Here is a 14,371-nt window from a genome sequence, read left to right on the forward strand (position 1 = left end):
TACTCTGACCATCAGCCAGCGGTGGGGCTGCTCTTTAAAGACTCCAGCTCCATTTGTGCTTGGTTCTGCTGTGTGAACACAGACAGAAGCTCCTCCTAGATGTTACCACTCGCGCCTCTCATCACTCCTCAACTATTCTGAGCTAGAGAAGAAATTCAGATGATTCCTGAAGAATGGGACTCAGAATTTTACAGTGAAAATGACAAAATAATTCCAGGTCGCCTGTATGCTACTTAGGTGATAAAAGGTTAATGAGATCACCACAAAACCACAGTCAAAAGGATTTCTCTCAGTTCACATTCAAACATCTGCCAGGATCCACAGGTAGATTATTTATCCATGAATCAGTCGAGGTGGGAGATTCCAGCGTTCTTTAGCCAGACTTCCTCATCAGTCTCAGTTTGTCTGACGCTCCACATAAGAGCCAGATGTCTGTTGAACTTGACTCTCAGGTTTGATGCCGAAACACTGCCCATGTTGGCTTCCTACCAAAACAATCAGACGACTCTCTAGGAATGAATCAGAGGGAAGGAGGTGCAAGCTAATGCAAGCAAGGCACTACCAGCAGTGCAGCAATGATGACAGACGGGTGGCTCAGCTGGAGTTCAGCGTGCCCACATCCATGTGTCTTCCTTCTCTCCATCATACCAACCACCTCTCTGCCTTCACCAGACTGAGGAATATTCTGGGACCTGCTGTATATTGTGAAATATTTGTCCTGCCTGGTCCTTAAACGTGTCTCAAGCTGTAATAAACTCATTCATAGAACCATGGTTACCTCTGCAACTAAAAAGACCAAATAAAAGTGATGAAAACAACAAAACACATCAAAATATGACTGAAAATATATATTAACAAAATCAACATGAACATTGCGGATCCCCATCACGGCGCCAGCTGCAGGCCCAAGGCTGGAGCCGAACAATCACTCCCTGATAATGACTGTGTTACGGCTATTCTTCCCGTCCCATGCAAGGACACCTGGATTGACTGGAGGACTGTTTACTTAGCCTGATAGGCCGAAGGACACTGTCTCAGCTGAACTATGGACACGCCCACACATACACTTACACTGATAGACACTCACTCATCCCCCCTCCCTTTCCAACGCCTTCGATGCTTGTGCCCTACCGGGGATGATAGCAGTCAACTGGACCAGCGCAGATGCTGCAGGACCGGATGCGCTGTGTACACCGGCTCTCTCTTACCCTTTACCTGTTGCTGGTCTTGTGTTTCTATGGTGTATTGATAGTCATGTGCTTTTGTGCTGAGGTGTTTTTTCTGTTATCAAACTGTTCTCCCACTAGGAGCTCAGTCTGAGTGGAGTTTTTTTTCTCCTCCTCTTACCTCATGTTATGTATTTTCGTTGTTTTTTCCTATCAGCCTACCTTTCTGACATGTCTGCCCAATGTGATGTTTGTGTAAAGTTGGTCAGAAGGTTCCTTTGTAAGTGTGCATGCGCCATTAGCGTGCTGCCTGCTGTAACCCTAATTTCCCTCGGGATGAATAAAGTATTCTGATTCTGATTCTGATATGTTGTGTGATGAAACTGCTGTTATACCAGTTCCTCTTATGCTGGCAGTGTGGTCATATCTTAGACACGCCCACCGAAGAAAACATTCTGGCACGTTGGTCCGGGCTCTCCTGCCCCCTGGTGGTCATTAGGGAATGATGCAGGCTTGTCATTGGCTTCATGTATGTGAGTGAAGTTGCCCCCCCACCTTCTTCAAATCCAACAAAAGTGGTATCAAACGTTTGTGCTGGTTTGTGCTGCTATCATTTTAAAGATATTAATAAAAATTTCTAGAGGTCATCAGAGGTCAACCAGCCCCCCCACATTAATGGAATCAAACAAAATTGGTGTTAATCAGTTGAGCTATGTTTGTGCTGGTTTGTGCTGCTAAAATTGTCATTTGTGCTGCTTCTGTTTTAAAGATATTAATGAAAATGTAAAGGTCAAAAGGTCAACCAGCCCCCCCACATTACCCAAATCAAACACGATGTTAAACGTTTCTGCTACGTTTGTGCTGGTTTGTGCTTCAAAAATGTTCGTGTGTGCTGCGATCATTTTAGAAATATTAATAAAATAACGTCTTGATGCGTGCTTAATCATCCAGGTAAGTAAATCCCAAAAGGTTGATTCTGTTCATCTGGACATTTTCAGTGGGAGAAAGAACGACCTCCAACGCTTCTATGACTGGGATGCAAGTGAAGACAGATGTAACATCTCTCTCACTGTACATGTACTGTGTATAAAATTAGAGAAACACAACCTGCACAAACAAAATAATTTGCAGGACAAATGTTTGACATCAATTTTGTTTGATTAGAAGAAGGTTGGAGGGCAACTTCACTCACATGTGTTTGTAAGGTTGGGGAAACCTGCAGTCAGCTGAGACTGAAGAAGTCACTTGGATGCAGAGGTGGGTCGAGTATCCAAAAATTGTACTCAAGTAAGAGTATCATTACTTTAAAATATTATTACTCAAGTAAAAGTGAAAAGTAGTCGTCAAAAAAGTTACTCGAGTAAGAGTAAAAAAGTACTTGGTGAAAAGGCTACTCAAGTACTGAGTAAGTAGCGAGTAACTGTTTGAAATGTCTGATTTATTTTATAAATCAATGCTATCAGACAAACAAAAATACATAAATATACAAATTTTAGTATTTTCAAATATATGTAAAAAGATCCACAAAATAAGGCACAACAATTCTAATTTAAGATTTCAGTTTTTCACAACGTAAAGCTTCTTCAAGCAAAACCCACAGTAAATATATTCACATTTACAGCAGCCTCAGAGAAAACATTAGAACGAGGCAACTTCAACATAACAGACTACAGCTGATGACACTAAGTTTGCACCTCTGAAGCCCAACTGATCCCCCATGACTGCATTTAATGTCAATCATTTATATGAGATAAGCAAAGTCTGTGTATCAAAACGTTTCTGACAATATTGCTGGACACAATTGAGCTATCGATGTAAAGGTGCCTGGTTGTGTTGCACTGACCCGATGTTACTAAATATAGGCTGTCATATATTAACTGTTCCTCTACATTCCTCAGTGAATGCAGCCATTATTACACCCCTGAAAACAGGAAGGAAAGAATCACAAGTGATTTTGTGTTGTTATCTCACAGAGTAGTTTAATGCAATGAGGAGAATGTGCGAAAGCCCCCTAGTGGAGATTGGAGACACTACCAATCGATCCCAGAAACTAGCCGATTAGTATTGTACAGATCGCAGTTCTGGTGAATAAAATGACAACCACTGATGCAACATGAAAAATAATAACTTTTAAAATATTTCCATATCTTATTTACATTGTCTTTATGCTTATGTCAACTAAGATGAATGTGCATTAACTGTATTACTTTTTACTTTCAGTTGTGAACCCTTTTTATACATAAGAATAAGAATACCACATGACTGTGGCCTTGTGTTATACCCTCTCTGCTGCAGACAAACACAAACATCGTGATTAGACATTCGGGAAGAGCCTCTTAAAGATGAAGGTCTGTGTCTCTTGACCTAAACACATAATCCAGTTAAATCTGATTTATGTTCATTAATGCCCCTCACACTGTAACTTAAAGTAATAAATCGGTCACTGATTAATTACAGAAGTACGTCTGTGAGCATAAAGATGTAAGCCTTGGACCATCAGGATGAAATGTGGTTGGGAAACTTAACAAGCTTTGATAAAACTTCATCAGTAGCTCAAGCAAGACCTCAAAACCTTCGATCACCACGGGTGGTTAGCAGCCTGTGGTTGTACCATGCAGCCTAACAACATGCAGTAAATTGCAGGTTAAAGCAGTCTGCTTACACATTGTTAAACGAGGGAAGGGAACTAATGTGGCTGTCACATTACCCTTTTGTCCCATTTCATCCCAGGACTCGATTGAATTGCTGCTCACTTTCTACAATACTTAAAACTGATCAGTAGGACCTGAAACTGCAAACATTCAAACATTCAGGCCAAGAATCAGCTGGTGAACATATTAATCTACTACAATTAGCAGAAATGAATAAATAAACAGAAGAAAGTTAGAGTGATATCAGAGTCATGCAAGTTTTTGACCAGGAGGTTAAACTCATGCAAATGAGCTTCACCCAGGCTCATGAAAACACCGTCCTGCTTATAAACAGCAGATCATTTGTGTCAGTGTGTCAGGATGGTTTATATTTGAGCTTTTAGTACACACAGAACAATTTTTATTAATTGTTTTTAGCGATTACCAAAGTCTGTGAATCCCCAAATTGTGCAGTTGTTCTGTTTGCTCCCCCTGAGGTCACTTTCACCATGTGACAAAAACAACACCCCACTCCACACACTCGGGCCACCAGCAACTTTCTAAATCCTCAATAAAAAGCTGACAGGTTGTGATGATGTTCCAAATAACTTATTAAGAAAACAACTAAATACACAGAAAATGTTATGAAAATTGGTTTATTTTATATCTCATAGTTTTAAATGATGCAATAAAAATATGTATAAAACATCACAAACTGTAATATTTTACAAATGCTTATGTCCTGCTGATGCAATGGAGACATCTTCCAGTGACAGTCTTCATCAGTGTGAGTGTGAGGAGGATCCTAAACCCACCGACACAGAAGTGCATGTTCACAACTCCCTCTGTGCAGGCGGGGTCAGGACCCTCCTCACCCTGGGTGAGGAGGGGTGGTGCTGTGGCCAGTCAGGTATGAAGTGCTGAGAGTGGATCTTTGGTCCTCTGTGCAGCTCTGTCCACTCTCAGCTGCCCTGCAAAGCAATAACACAAGAAAGCTGTCATTTTAACACAAAACAGCATTTCCATTGTTGGCAGCTGCAGTATGTTGTTAAAAAGCAATTTTAAACCCAACGTATACACATGAAAAATATAAATAAACCTAAACCTACAGTGCTGCTGACAGAGGATGATGATTTATACCAACTATTGGAAGAATTTCGCCTTCAATACAGTTTGTTGTCAATGTGAGGTGATAACTTACATAGTTGGACCACAGCACCACTCTCCCGTTTTTCACTTGGTCATCCATCCTTCTCATCGGGTTGGTCGGGGTAAGGCTGTCTTCTGGGTGGGGTGTTTGCTCCATCTTGGACGTTGAGCGTCTGAAGTGTTGAATTCTTAGCCACAGGCTATGCCTTATGTAAAAACAAGAGACTACAGTCAGTTCACTGCATCATATTTAAACCTTTTCTACTTATTTGTGTTGACATTAAGTACAGACGTACCTTTGTCCTGCATGGTGAATTAGGGCTTGGGAAAAACATATATTATTCAAGAAAAAAACAATACATTTCACATGTGTGAGTCAGATGTTCTTATATCTGTAAAAACAAAAACACAAAGGCAAAGTTTAAAAACACGTTCTAACATAAACTAATCAGAGTCACTGTCATCAAGGGAAAGGCTAAAAAGCCTCTCCCAGAAACGTCTGACTCCAAAACAACCTGAGGATGTTGAAGGGGCATCAAACTGGTCACTTACCTTGCACCTCTTTGCACTTACCTCTTCGGTGCAGATGTCTTCTCTGCTTCTCTTTTCTGAGGAAGGAGCAGCAGAGAGAGCAGCAGAGAGAGCAGCTGAAGAAGCAGATGAGAGAGCAGATGAGGAAGAAGCAGCAGAGGAAGCAGATGAGGAAGAAGCAGCAGAGGGAGCAGCTGAGGGAGGAGCAGCTGGCGGGTCACCAACTGGGGCAACAACTTGAGGGAAGAGTGGGGCGTTGGCCTGGCCAAAAGGCGGCATGGCGATGGGGGCAGCACCTGGAGCAATAGGATGTTGCCAATCGTGCCAAAACGGCCCTGGAGGGTGCTCCCGGATGAGAGGGGAATCATCTCTCTCATCCATGGTGTCATACCCCGAGTCATCGCTAAGCCAATCCCCCCACTCTTCTGAGTCGTTCCAGTCAGATGAATTGTCAGTCTGTTCACTCACCTCTTCATCATCTACAGGTAGGTAGGGGGGGTACTCACCATACTCACCTTGCTGTTCACCGTCATCAGCATCTGGTGCTTCATCAGAAGAGGGTGAGGGTGAGAGAGGGGAAAAATACTCACCATACTCACCTTTGCTGATACGCTGGGTATCAGTGTCCTGAGCTTCACCAGAAGAGGTGGTGCTCTGGAGACTGTCATCCAGGATCCTGATGACTTCAGGAAGGCCTTCTTCTGCAGGGCGTTCAACCACATAGTCAAGACGCCCTGTGAGGAAACAATTTTTAAAATAAGATTAGGAATGTAATAGACACCCAGTGTTAAAGCAACAGACCTACATCTGTTAGTTTGAGCAGAGCATGAGAGAAAAGCATTTTATGTCAGACTGAATGACACTTCTACTTGTTCAATCTTTAAGTGAAGTTTTTTAATAGAAGACCACCAAACCTCCACCAAGGCAGCTCACTCTGTGTACTTTTAAGGTGACACTATATTGACACTGTATTTAGTGTACATTCAATTTGTTTTATTTGTTCTTTGTAAGCCTTTATGCAAACACTATGTTGGAATAGGTAATGGATAATAAGTATTGATTTGTAAATAGCCGAACATGAGTAACTTATTATATAAATATACTACAGTACATTTAGAACTAACCATGCAGCTCATTCTCCTGTTTTATTTACAATTCACGATGTCACACATTTTGAAAAAAGCTCAGAGGTTAAATATGTGGATGCAAACCATCCATCCATCCATCTTCATCCGCTTTGTCCGGGGCCGGGTTGCGGGGGCAGCAGCCTAAGCAATGTTACATTATGCAAACCATAATGTAACATTTAGACCACATGTACCAATCGCATTTTTTTTAAAATAAAAACACAACCTCCTTGGCAAGAGTAAAAATTGCACACACAAAGCTCTGCAGGTATGTCTGAAAATGATGGTCAAGTGAAAAACAAACAAACAAACAGAAACTCTTAACTCAGAATCCACATTTTTAGAAATGTGCACAAGGACTGTATCTGCCATAAGGACAGACACATCTAATCTGTGGTAAACATGCTACCCCTGTGGAAATATCCCTGTGGAAATATCCCCGTGTACAATATCTCTCTCTGCTATCCAATAAGGTTAAAAGCATTACCGTAACAGAAGATGGGTCTTAATGCCATTATTTCTACTGTTTTCATATTCTTTTCATATTATTTTATTTGTATTTTTTTTTTATCTTTGTGTTTTGCAGCAGAGAAGAAATATCGTTTGTCATTAAAGCCTTTGATCCGGAGAAGAAAAGGATGTCAGGAGGGGACCTGGATCTGTGTGTTTACGCCTGCGTGTTCTGACGCCATGACAGCTTGAAGATGCCGTTACCACAGAAACGGATTTTTGGGCATTTTACAAATTTTAGTCCATTAAGCTATTTTTAACCATTTCATTTTAAAGAAAAGTGTCAAATTTGAAGCCTTCACATCAAAGTAACACCTTTTTTTCGTATTCATACACCGGTCGTTAATAATTTCTACACCTCTCCCGGAAAATTTAAAGCATACAAACAATTTACGGGAAACAATCTTGAATACACATATTTGATCACGTTAAAACTTGATATTCACACTGGAACTTGTTAAATTATTACAGTCATTTAAAGTTAAAGAAATTTTCAAACGTACCTGCAGCGAAGTCCAGGTGACAGTCGAGGAGTCCGGGTCCACGGCGAGCCATCTTCAAACTTGAAAAACAGAAACAAGTACAAACAGATGAAGTACTTGTTGTGCTCTCAAGTTATATCCGCTTTCAGTCAAATGTTTTGCAAAACTTAGCTTTCCACAGGCTGAGGTTGGAGCAGGTCGAAACAAGTCCACGAGCAAGTGTAAACGGACGATTGGAGCCTCGTGCAGCGTTTAAATACCCTCGGCTGCCATGGTTACGGTTGTCAACGTGTGTACACGTGCACTGATAGAACTATATGAATGGAGCTGACCGCGGTGTAATTTACAGTTCATTTATGGTCATTTACTGTCAGGGGTGGAAGTAATGAATTACAAATACTCACGTTACTGTAATTAAGTAGATTTTTTGGGTACTTGTACTATGAGTAATTTTTCAAGTGTGTAATTTTACTCATACTTGAGTACAACTTACACCATGTAATCTACTTCGCTACTTATAAAATCAAAAGTCGCTACTGAGTACGCCCACAATTTGACTTAATATTCAAACCTTTCGTCTGCATTTTTGCAATCGCAACCGCGCCAATTTAAGACGTAAGCAAAGAATAAACTCCGCTGCAGCAGCAGGCACAGTCTGGAGGTGCTGAATGGTGGAGTACAAACTACTTTATAGACGAAAGATTTGGAGACAAAGAAGCCAAAACGGAGACAGAGGACAACACTGTCAACCATGAGAACGAGCAGAAAAGACGGAGGACGCGTGCCCGTGGCCATACCCGCGTGCCCGTGGCCGTACCTGGAGGGATTGTTCATGTGCAGAGGGAGAAACGGAGACAGCGTCCAGATGCAGTGCCAACTTTGACCTCTACAGTCATTTCAGCTTACAAGACTTCAGCGTCTAATCTTAAAAACACACATTGAGGTAAGAGGTTTTACAACTATACGTGTATGATATTGCTTTCTTATTTTCCATGTGTGTTAAGGTTATTTTGGCTAAGATATTGTCACCGCCATTGGTTAGCCTGATATTAAAATAAGACGGAGCTAGCTAATGTGCGTGTGTGTGTGCATGTTTTAGCTTATTATTTGGATAACCACCGTCATTACAATAAATTAAACTTGTAGTCATTTAAAACTCACAGGCCTACAATCAGCTGGCCTATATAAAAAACAAAACTTGAACACAGTGCTGAGCTGCATCTCAAATTAATCTTCCAGCTCTCAGCTGACACGTACCAGAGCCCGATTGATGGATCAGTTGATCAGTATCATTGGCCTGATATAGGTCTATCATAGTGACGTGGCTCTTAATCAGTAGGGTTATATGTTTCCCAATATGATATATTTTTTTAAAGAACATAATGTGGATTGGTTTTATTTGTTAGCTGTATGGGCAGCATTTTTGTGTATGTGATCCCTTTTCTTAAATTAGATTTGCTAGATACACATATTTTGCTCTCTTAGTATTTTTAGGACCTGACTAATACTGAAAACTTTAGGGTGATACTGATAAAAAGGAGTTAAAAATTTAGATACTGATACATTGGTCGATACTCTTTTTACAGATAGTATACATATTACAGAACTTAGAATGTATACAGAAATTCATGTTTTTTGCAATGATCGTTCAAAATTGGTTTACACTTGTGAATAAATACAGCAATATATCTGCAAAATTTGACCAATTCACCACTCTTTTATACTATGCTCAACAATCAAAGATTAGCTCAAGTCTAGTTGAATGATGTTTTAAAAATGTGTTTTCTTTTAGTGTTAATCACAGTGAGGTTATGAAGTAATGTATGAACCTGACATATGATAATATTTATCTCTACAGAGGAAACATCCATCGAAGATTGAGCAGTGCAATATCACTGTGGCATCAACATCTCGTCAGCGAAAGACCACAGCCACACCAAACAAGCTCTCAGCAAATACACAAGTTACCAGACCTGATGTTGAGAGCTGCAAACAAACATGTTCCACAAGCAACTGTTGACAGCTTGTCATCAATTTCATATGTGAGGGTCTACAGCCATTTGCAGTGGTAGAACAGCCATCTTTCAAAGAATTGGTTACCACATTACAACCTCAAGTCATCTCCAGACCCACTGTCCGTGCCAGAATCTGTGAAGCTGCTGATCACATGAAGATGACTTTGGTTGCAGCATTCGATAAAGTCAAATTTGTTGCTACTGATTGTTGGTCAGCTCATCAGAAAAGTTACCTTGGAGTCACATGCCATTGGATAGAGGAAGAGTCTGCAGCACTAGCGTGCAAAAGATTGAGAGGGTCTCACACATTTGACATGCTTGCTGGTGCGCTTGATGATATCCATTGCCAATACAAGATTAGAGGCAAAGTTGTAAGAACACAACTGATAATGGATCCAACTCTGTCAAGGCCTTCCACATGTTTGGGGCACAAAATGATGCAGATGAAGCTGAAGATGAAGCAGACCCAGAAACTCTTGACCTGACTGACCATATTGACTACCATGAGGCAGGTGCAATTCTTGATGAAGACTCTGGTTTGGAGTATCAACTCCCGCCTCATCAGTGATGTGCATGTCACCTGCTAAACCTTGTGGCAACATCTGACGCTGCCCTAGCAGAGAGCATGAGTGACACCTACAAGAGGCTCTCCCGTGCAAGCTTTGCAAAATGCCAGGCCATTTGGAACAAAACTGGCCGGTCTCATTTGGCTAATGAAGTGGTAGAGGACAAGTGTGAGCTACAGATCATCTGTCCCAATGCAACACGGTGGAATTCAACCTACCTTGCCATTGAAAGGATAATACGCATCATTGATGAGAAGGAGGAAGATGCCATCAGGAGCATTTGTGAGGAGTTCAAGGTGAAAATGTGAGTAAAATTGGACACCTCACCTCCACTACTGGAACTTCAACATTATGCACTCCATACTGTACAGTAACGCCACTGTTTTGCACATGTCTCACTCTGTATATTTTATATATTTTATTTATTGACTCTATTTAATTTGTAAAATATGTGTACACACACACACACACACACACACACACACACACACACACACGTAGAAAAATATTTAGTATACACATCCAGAAATGCATACACTATTATATATTGTACATATATTTATTAGTTTCAGATGTAGCCATTCTTGTATTTTGCTTGTTTACGTTCTTGTATTTGCACAACTCTGTTGCTTGTGAAGCTCGCACACAAGAATTTCACTCACATGTGCTGTACCAATGTACCTGCACATGTGATGTGACAATAAAAGTGATTTGATTTGATTTGATTTGATTGGACACCTACCAATATGGTTGCAAATTTTGTGAATTTTCCTTAATGGATGGTTAAAAACGTGAGCAGACTCTTAATATTAAATCAGAAGATCCCTATTATAGTCATGGTGGGTTTTGTTGTTGTGTCTTACAGGTTGAGTCCTGCAGAAGTTGCATTCCTTAGGGAGTACTGTACCACCATGAAGCCACTGGTGAAAGCTGCAAACATCCTTCAGTCTGAGTCCACTTCCTTTATGGGATGGCTCCTGCCAGTAATCCAACAACTACTGTCCAAACTTAGCAGGCTGGAGACATCAAGCATGACATGCGTGCCACTCATCAGAGCCCTGCAAAATGGCCTTCAAAAGCGTTTTGGAGCGATGATGGAGGATCCAGAGTTGGCTGCAGCTGCAGTCCTCTTACCCAAGTTCAAGACTTCCTGGACTGACAGAGCAGATGTAATAGAGGCTGGTAAGGATTCATGTGATCCCACTTTTGTGTAATCTTACATTTGAACACATGCTTAAGTGAGTATTTCACCTAATACGTTGTAAGTTATTGATGGTCTGTCCTGAATACTAAACAATCCTTTTTGAGAATTTGCAGATTTTAAATTTGTGTTCAGGAATAATCACTGAAATTTAAATAACAAAATTGTGTTATCTACTTGCAATTACAGCCTTGACATACATCAAACAACATCTTGAAACGACAGAGCATGAGAGTGAGGATCAGCAAAGAGTCATCTGATGAAGATGAATTCTTCTCCAGACCAAAGTGCAGCTGAGCTTGATGGTTACCTTGCTTGTGCCACAGACACCATGGAGCTGCTGCACTCCTTCTCAGCCATCAAAAACCTCTCTCTTAAACTGAACACAGCTCTGCCTGCTTCTGCTGCGTGTGAACGACTTTTTAGCTGTGCTGGTCTACTCTTCACTGCCAAACGAAGTCGGATTGCCTCTGTTAATTTAGAAAACCAGCTCGTGCTGAAACTGAACAAAAGGTTCAGAAAGTAAAGTGTGACAGAAACGCTAAGAGTTTAAGACACTTACCTGCCTGTTGTTCAGTGTATGGGGAAAAGTTTAAACGGTTCTACGCATGTTCAGAAACATTTTTGTCATTGTTTTAACAAACAAAATTCCTTCTTTTATATCTACATTTATTTACAAAACAAGTTACCTTTCTATACCTTGTTCATCTGAGAAATGTGCTTTGAACATAAATATTTATACTGGTGAATCGAGTCGAATGCCTGCTGTTGACGACAGAATAAAACATCAGTCTGTTAAAAAGTAATTAATACTCCGAGTAGTTTTTGAGAACAGTACTTTGTACTTTTACTCTAGTATTTTTTTAACACCAGTACTTTTACTTGTAATTGAGTACAACTTAACCAGTGTAACAGTACTTGTACTTGAGTACAAGTTTTGAGTACAGCAGGTGGATGAGGGAAAGGGGAGGAAAGAGGAGGAGAGACCCGTGGTGGCCGCCGGACCGGCCGCGTTTCGTATTGGGCTGAAAAGGAAGGTGATTTGTCCAGACTTCAGCTTGAATGAAAAAAAAGACACAAAGCTGGAGTTATTCTGTGTCGTTACGCTGCAGCTGCCTCTTCTTCTCCCATTCTCCCCCCTCCCTCTCCTGTTGCTACTTAAATGATGAAACTGATCAGTGATCAGCTGATCGCTTTTCTCTCTTGTTTGTTTATATTTCGAGCCAGAAAGAGGAAACCAGCGGATGTCGCGCTAAACAACAGCAGCACGTTTAAGCTTGATCAGCTGTTGTTAGAATTTATTTAATATTAATTTCTAGTATCAGCTGATGTTTGCTGGAGCCACAGCTGTAAAGCTGCTGGTCATGATGTCGGTTTGGATATGTGGTGAGAGGGAAACATGAAGATGAAACCAGGAGATGTCCTTACTGAACCATCAGAGCTGTGATGGAGAAACAGGCATATTTTTGTCATGGTCTGCGTGGCAGACCGTGGGTGTGTGGGGAAGGAGGACCCAAAATGCGGATTAATGCAGTGCATTTATTTACAGTGAAGTAAACAATATACAATAATAGGTCTAGGTCCCTCAGACCCAGATCCCTGACAATTTTAGGCTGGGACTGAGCTACAGATGCATTTTGAAAAGCCTGGCACTGAAAGGAACCATTATTATGGAGAGACATTTAAACAGGATATTGAGAGCCCAGTTGCTTTGCAGACGTAAGTACAATCCGGACGTTGGGGTAGATTTTATTGTCAACCAACTGGGCCTGGGAAGGATCACGGTTATCGGTCAAGTGTTTCGTGCCCACAAATAAGTATTTCGTGCGCACGTTATACCCATTTCGTGGCCACGAAGTAGTATTTTGTGGCCACAATTTATTTATTTTTGGACCATGTCATCAGAGGGGCTCCGTACATGCTAATATCACATCTTCACATTTTTTTTAGAGGTAAAAATAACTTTGCACTCTGGCTACTCACCATGCTCTAAAACAGGTATATGTTAGCAATGACAACATTTAACAAATGTTTTTAAAATTCTAGCCGTGCTAATTAGCCTTAGGATTGGTTGAGGTCTGTGCAAGCCTTTGGAACAAAATCAGTCTTGTAAAGCTCACTATTTTCCGGGTGAGCGTATAGCACATTTGTTAAAGTCAGTCCGGATTGTGTTGTGGAGTGGGGTCATGTTAACAATCCATTCAAACTTGTGGTCTTCAAGGTCAACTTGATGATTTATTGGTTGAAAATTGACAAAAAGCTTTAGAACTTAGAAACTATCATTCCTACAACTGTGCTGTGTATATGTCACAACATATAGCAGGAACCTATAAAGGTAGCTGACCTTTGACCTCTCCTTTAAGAAGGTACATGTAATGTCTACAGTGATTAGACATACTTAATAAAACAGTGTGGGGCCCAGAGTACTGTTGTGCATCAGTGTGGAACATGTCAGTAACACTGAGGGTTACACACACTTTGCCAGGTACACCTGTTCGTTGCAAAGTTGATGGTGTGTGTGTGTCTGTGTGTGTGAAAGACAGAGCGAGGGAGAGCGAGAGACAGCTTTTGTATGATAAGCTTCATGTTATGGATGCACAGTGTGAGCACTCAGGTCGCATCAGAGCATCAGGCTGTATAGTGTGAGACCTGCATCGTGACCTATGAACTTCTAACCCCTGAGATTCAATTGTACAGTTTGAGCATCAGCTGAATAACGGGACTGAAAAAAATCGCAGTGTTTGCCCAGCTTAATGCAGACTGTTTAAACTAAACAAGCTGCTGCTCCACATAATAAACCCTGCCAGCCGCAGTGTTGCCTCTGTTTAACAGTTAAAGCAGTGGAGACGAGCTGTTTGCATGCGTGTGGAACCAACCTTTTGGGATTTACTTACCTGGAAGATTAAGCACGCATCATGTTATGTTATTAATATTTTTAAAATGATAGCAGCACAAACAAAGATGTTTGCAGCACAAACGTTTGATACCACTTTT

The 14,371-nt window shown here is 41.0% G+C and overlaps 2 protein-coding genes across 2 annotated transcripts; one reads left to right on the top strand and one right to left on the bottom strand.

Moving 5' to 3' along the window:
* Positions 1-4,552: 4,552 nt before the first annotated feature.
* Positions 4,553-7,668, bottom strand: LOC146667266 (uncharacterized). The gene is made up of 3 exons (XM_085408372.1): positions 7,617-7,668; positions 4,998-6,210; positions 4,553-4,767 (listed from the first exon to the last, which is right to left on the bottom strand). The coding sequence occupies exons 1-2, from the start codon at positions 7,666-7,668 to the stop codon at positions 5,390-5,392; spliced, it is 873 nt and encodes a 290-aa protein (XP_085264498.1). The 3' UTR covers positions 4,553-4,767; positions 4,998-5,389.
* Positions 6,134-12,141, top strand: LOC146667267 (uncharacterized). The gene is made up of 4 exons (XM_085408432.1): positions 6,134-8,538; positions 9,454-10,480; positions 11,042-11,358; positions 11,567-12,141. Exons 2-4 carry the CDS (start codon positions 10,236-10,238, stop codon positions 11,635-11,637), a joined length of 633 nt encoding a protein of 210 aa, XP_085264558.1. The 5' UTR covers positions 6,134-8,538; positions 9,454-10,235; the 3' UTR covers positions 11,638-12,141.
* Positions 12,142-14,371: the final 2,230 nt, after the last annotated feature.

Source organism: Rhamphochromis longiceps, linkage group LG6, assembly GCF_057381845.1.
Source record: "Rhamphochromis longiceps isolate RC_006_pf linkage group LG6, R_longiceps_female_GT1.1, whole genome shotgun sequence".
NCBI lineage: Eukaryota > Metazoa > Chordata > Actinopteri > Cichliformes > Cichlidae > Rhamphochromis > Rhamphochromis longiceps.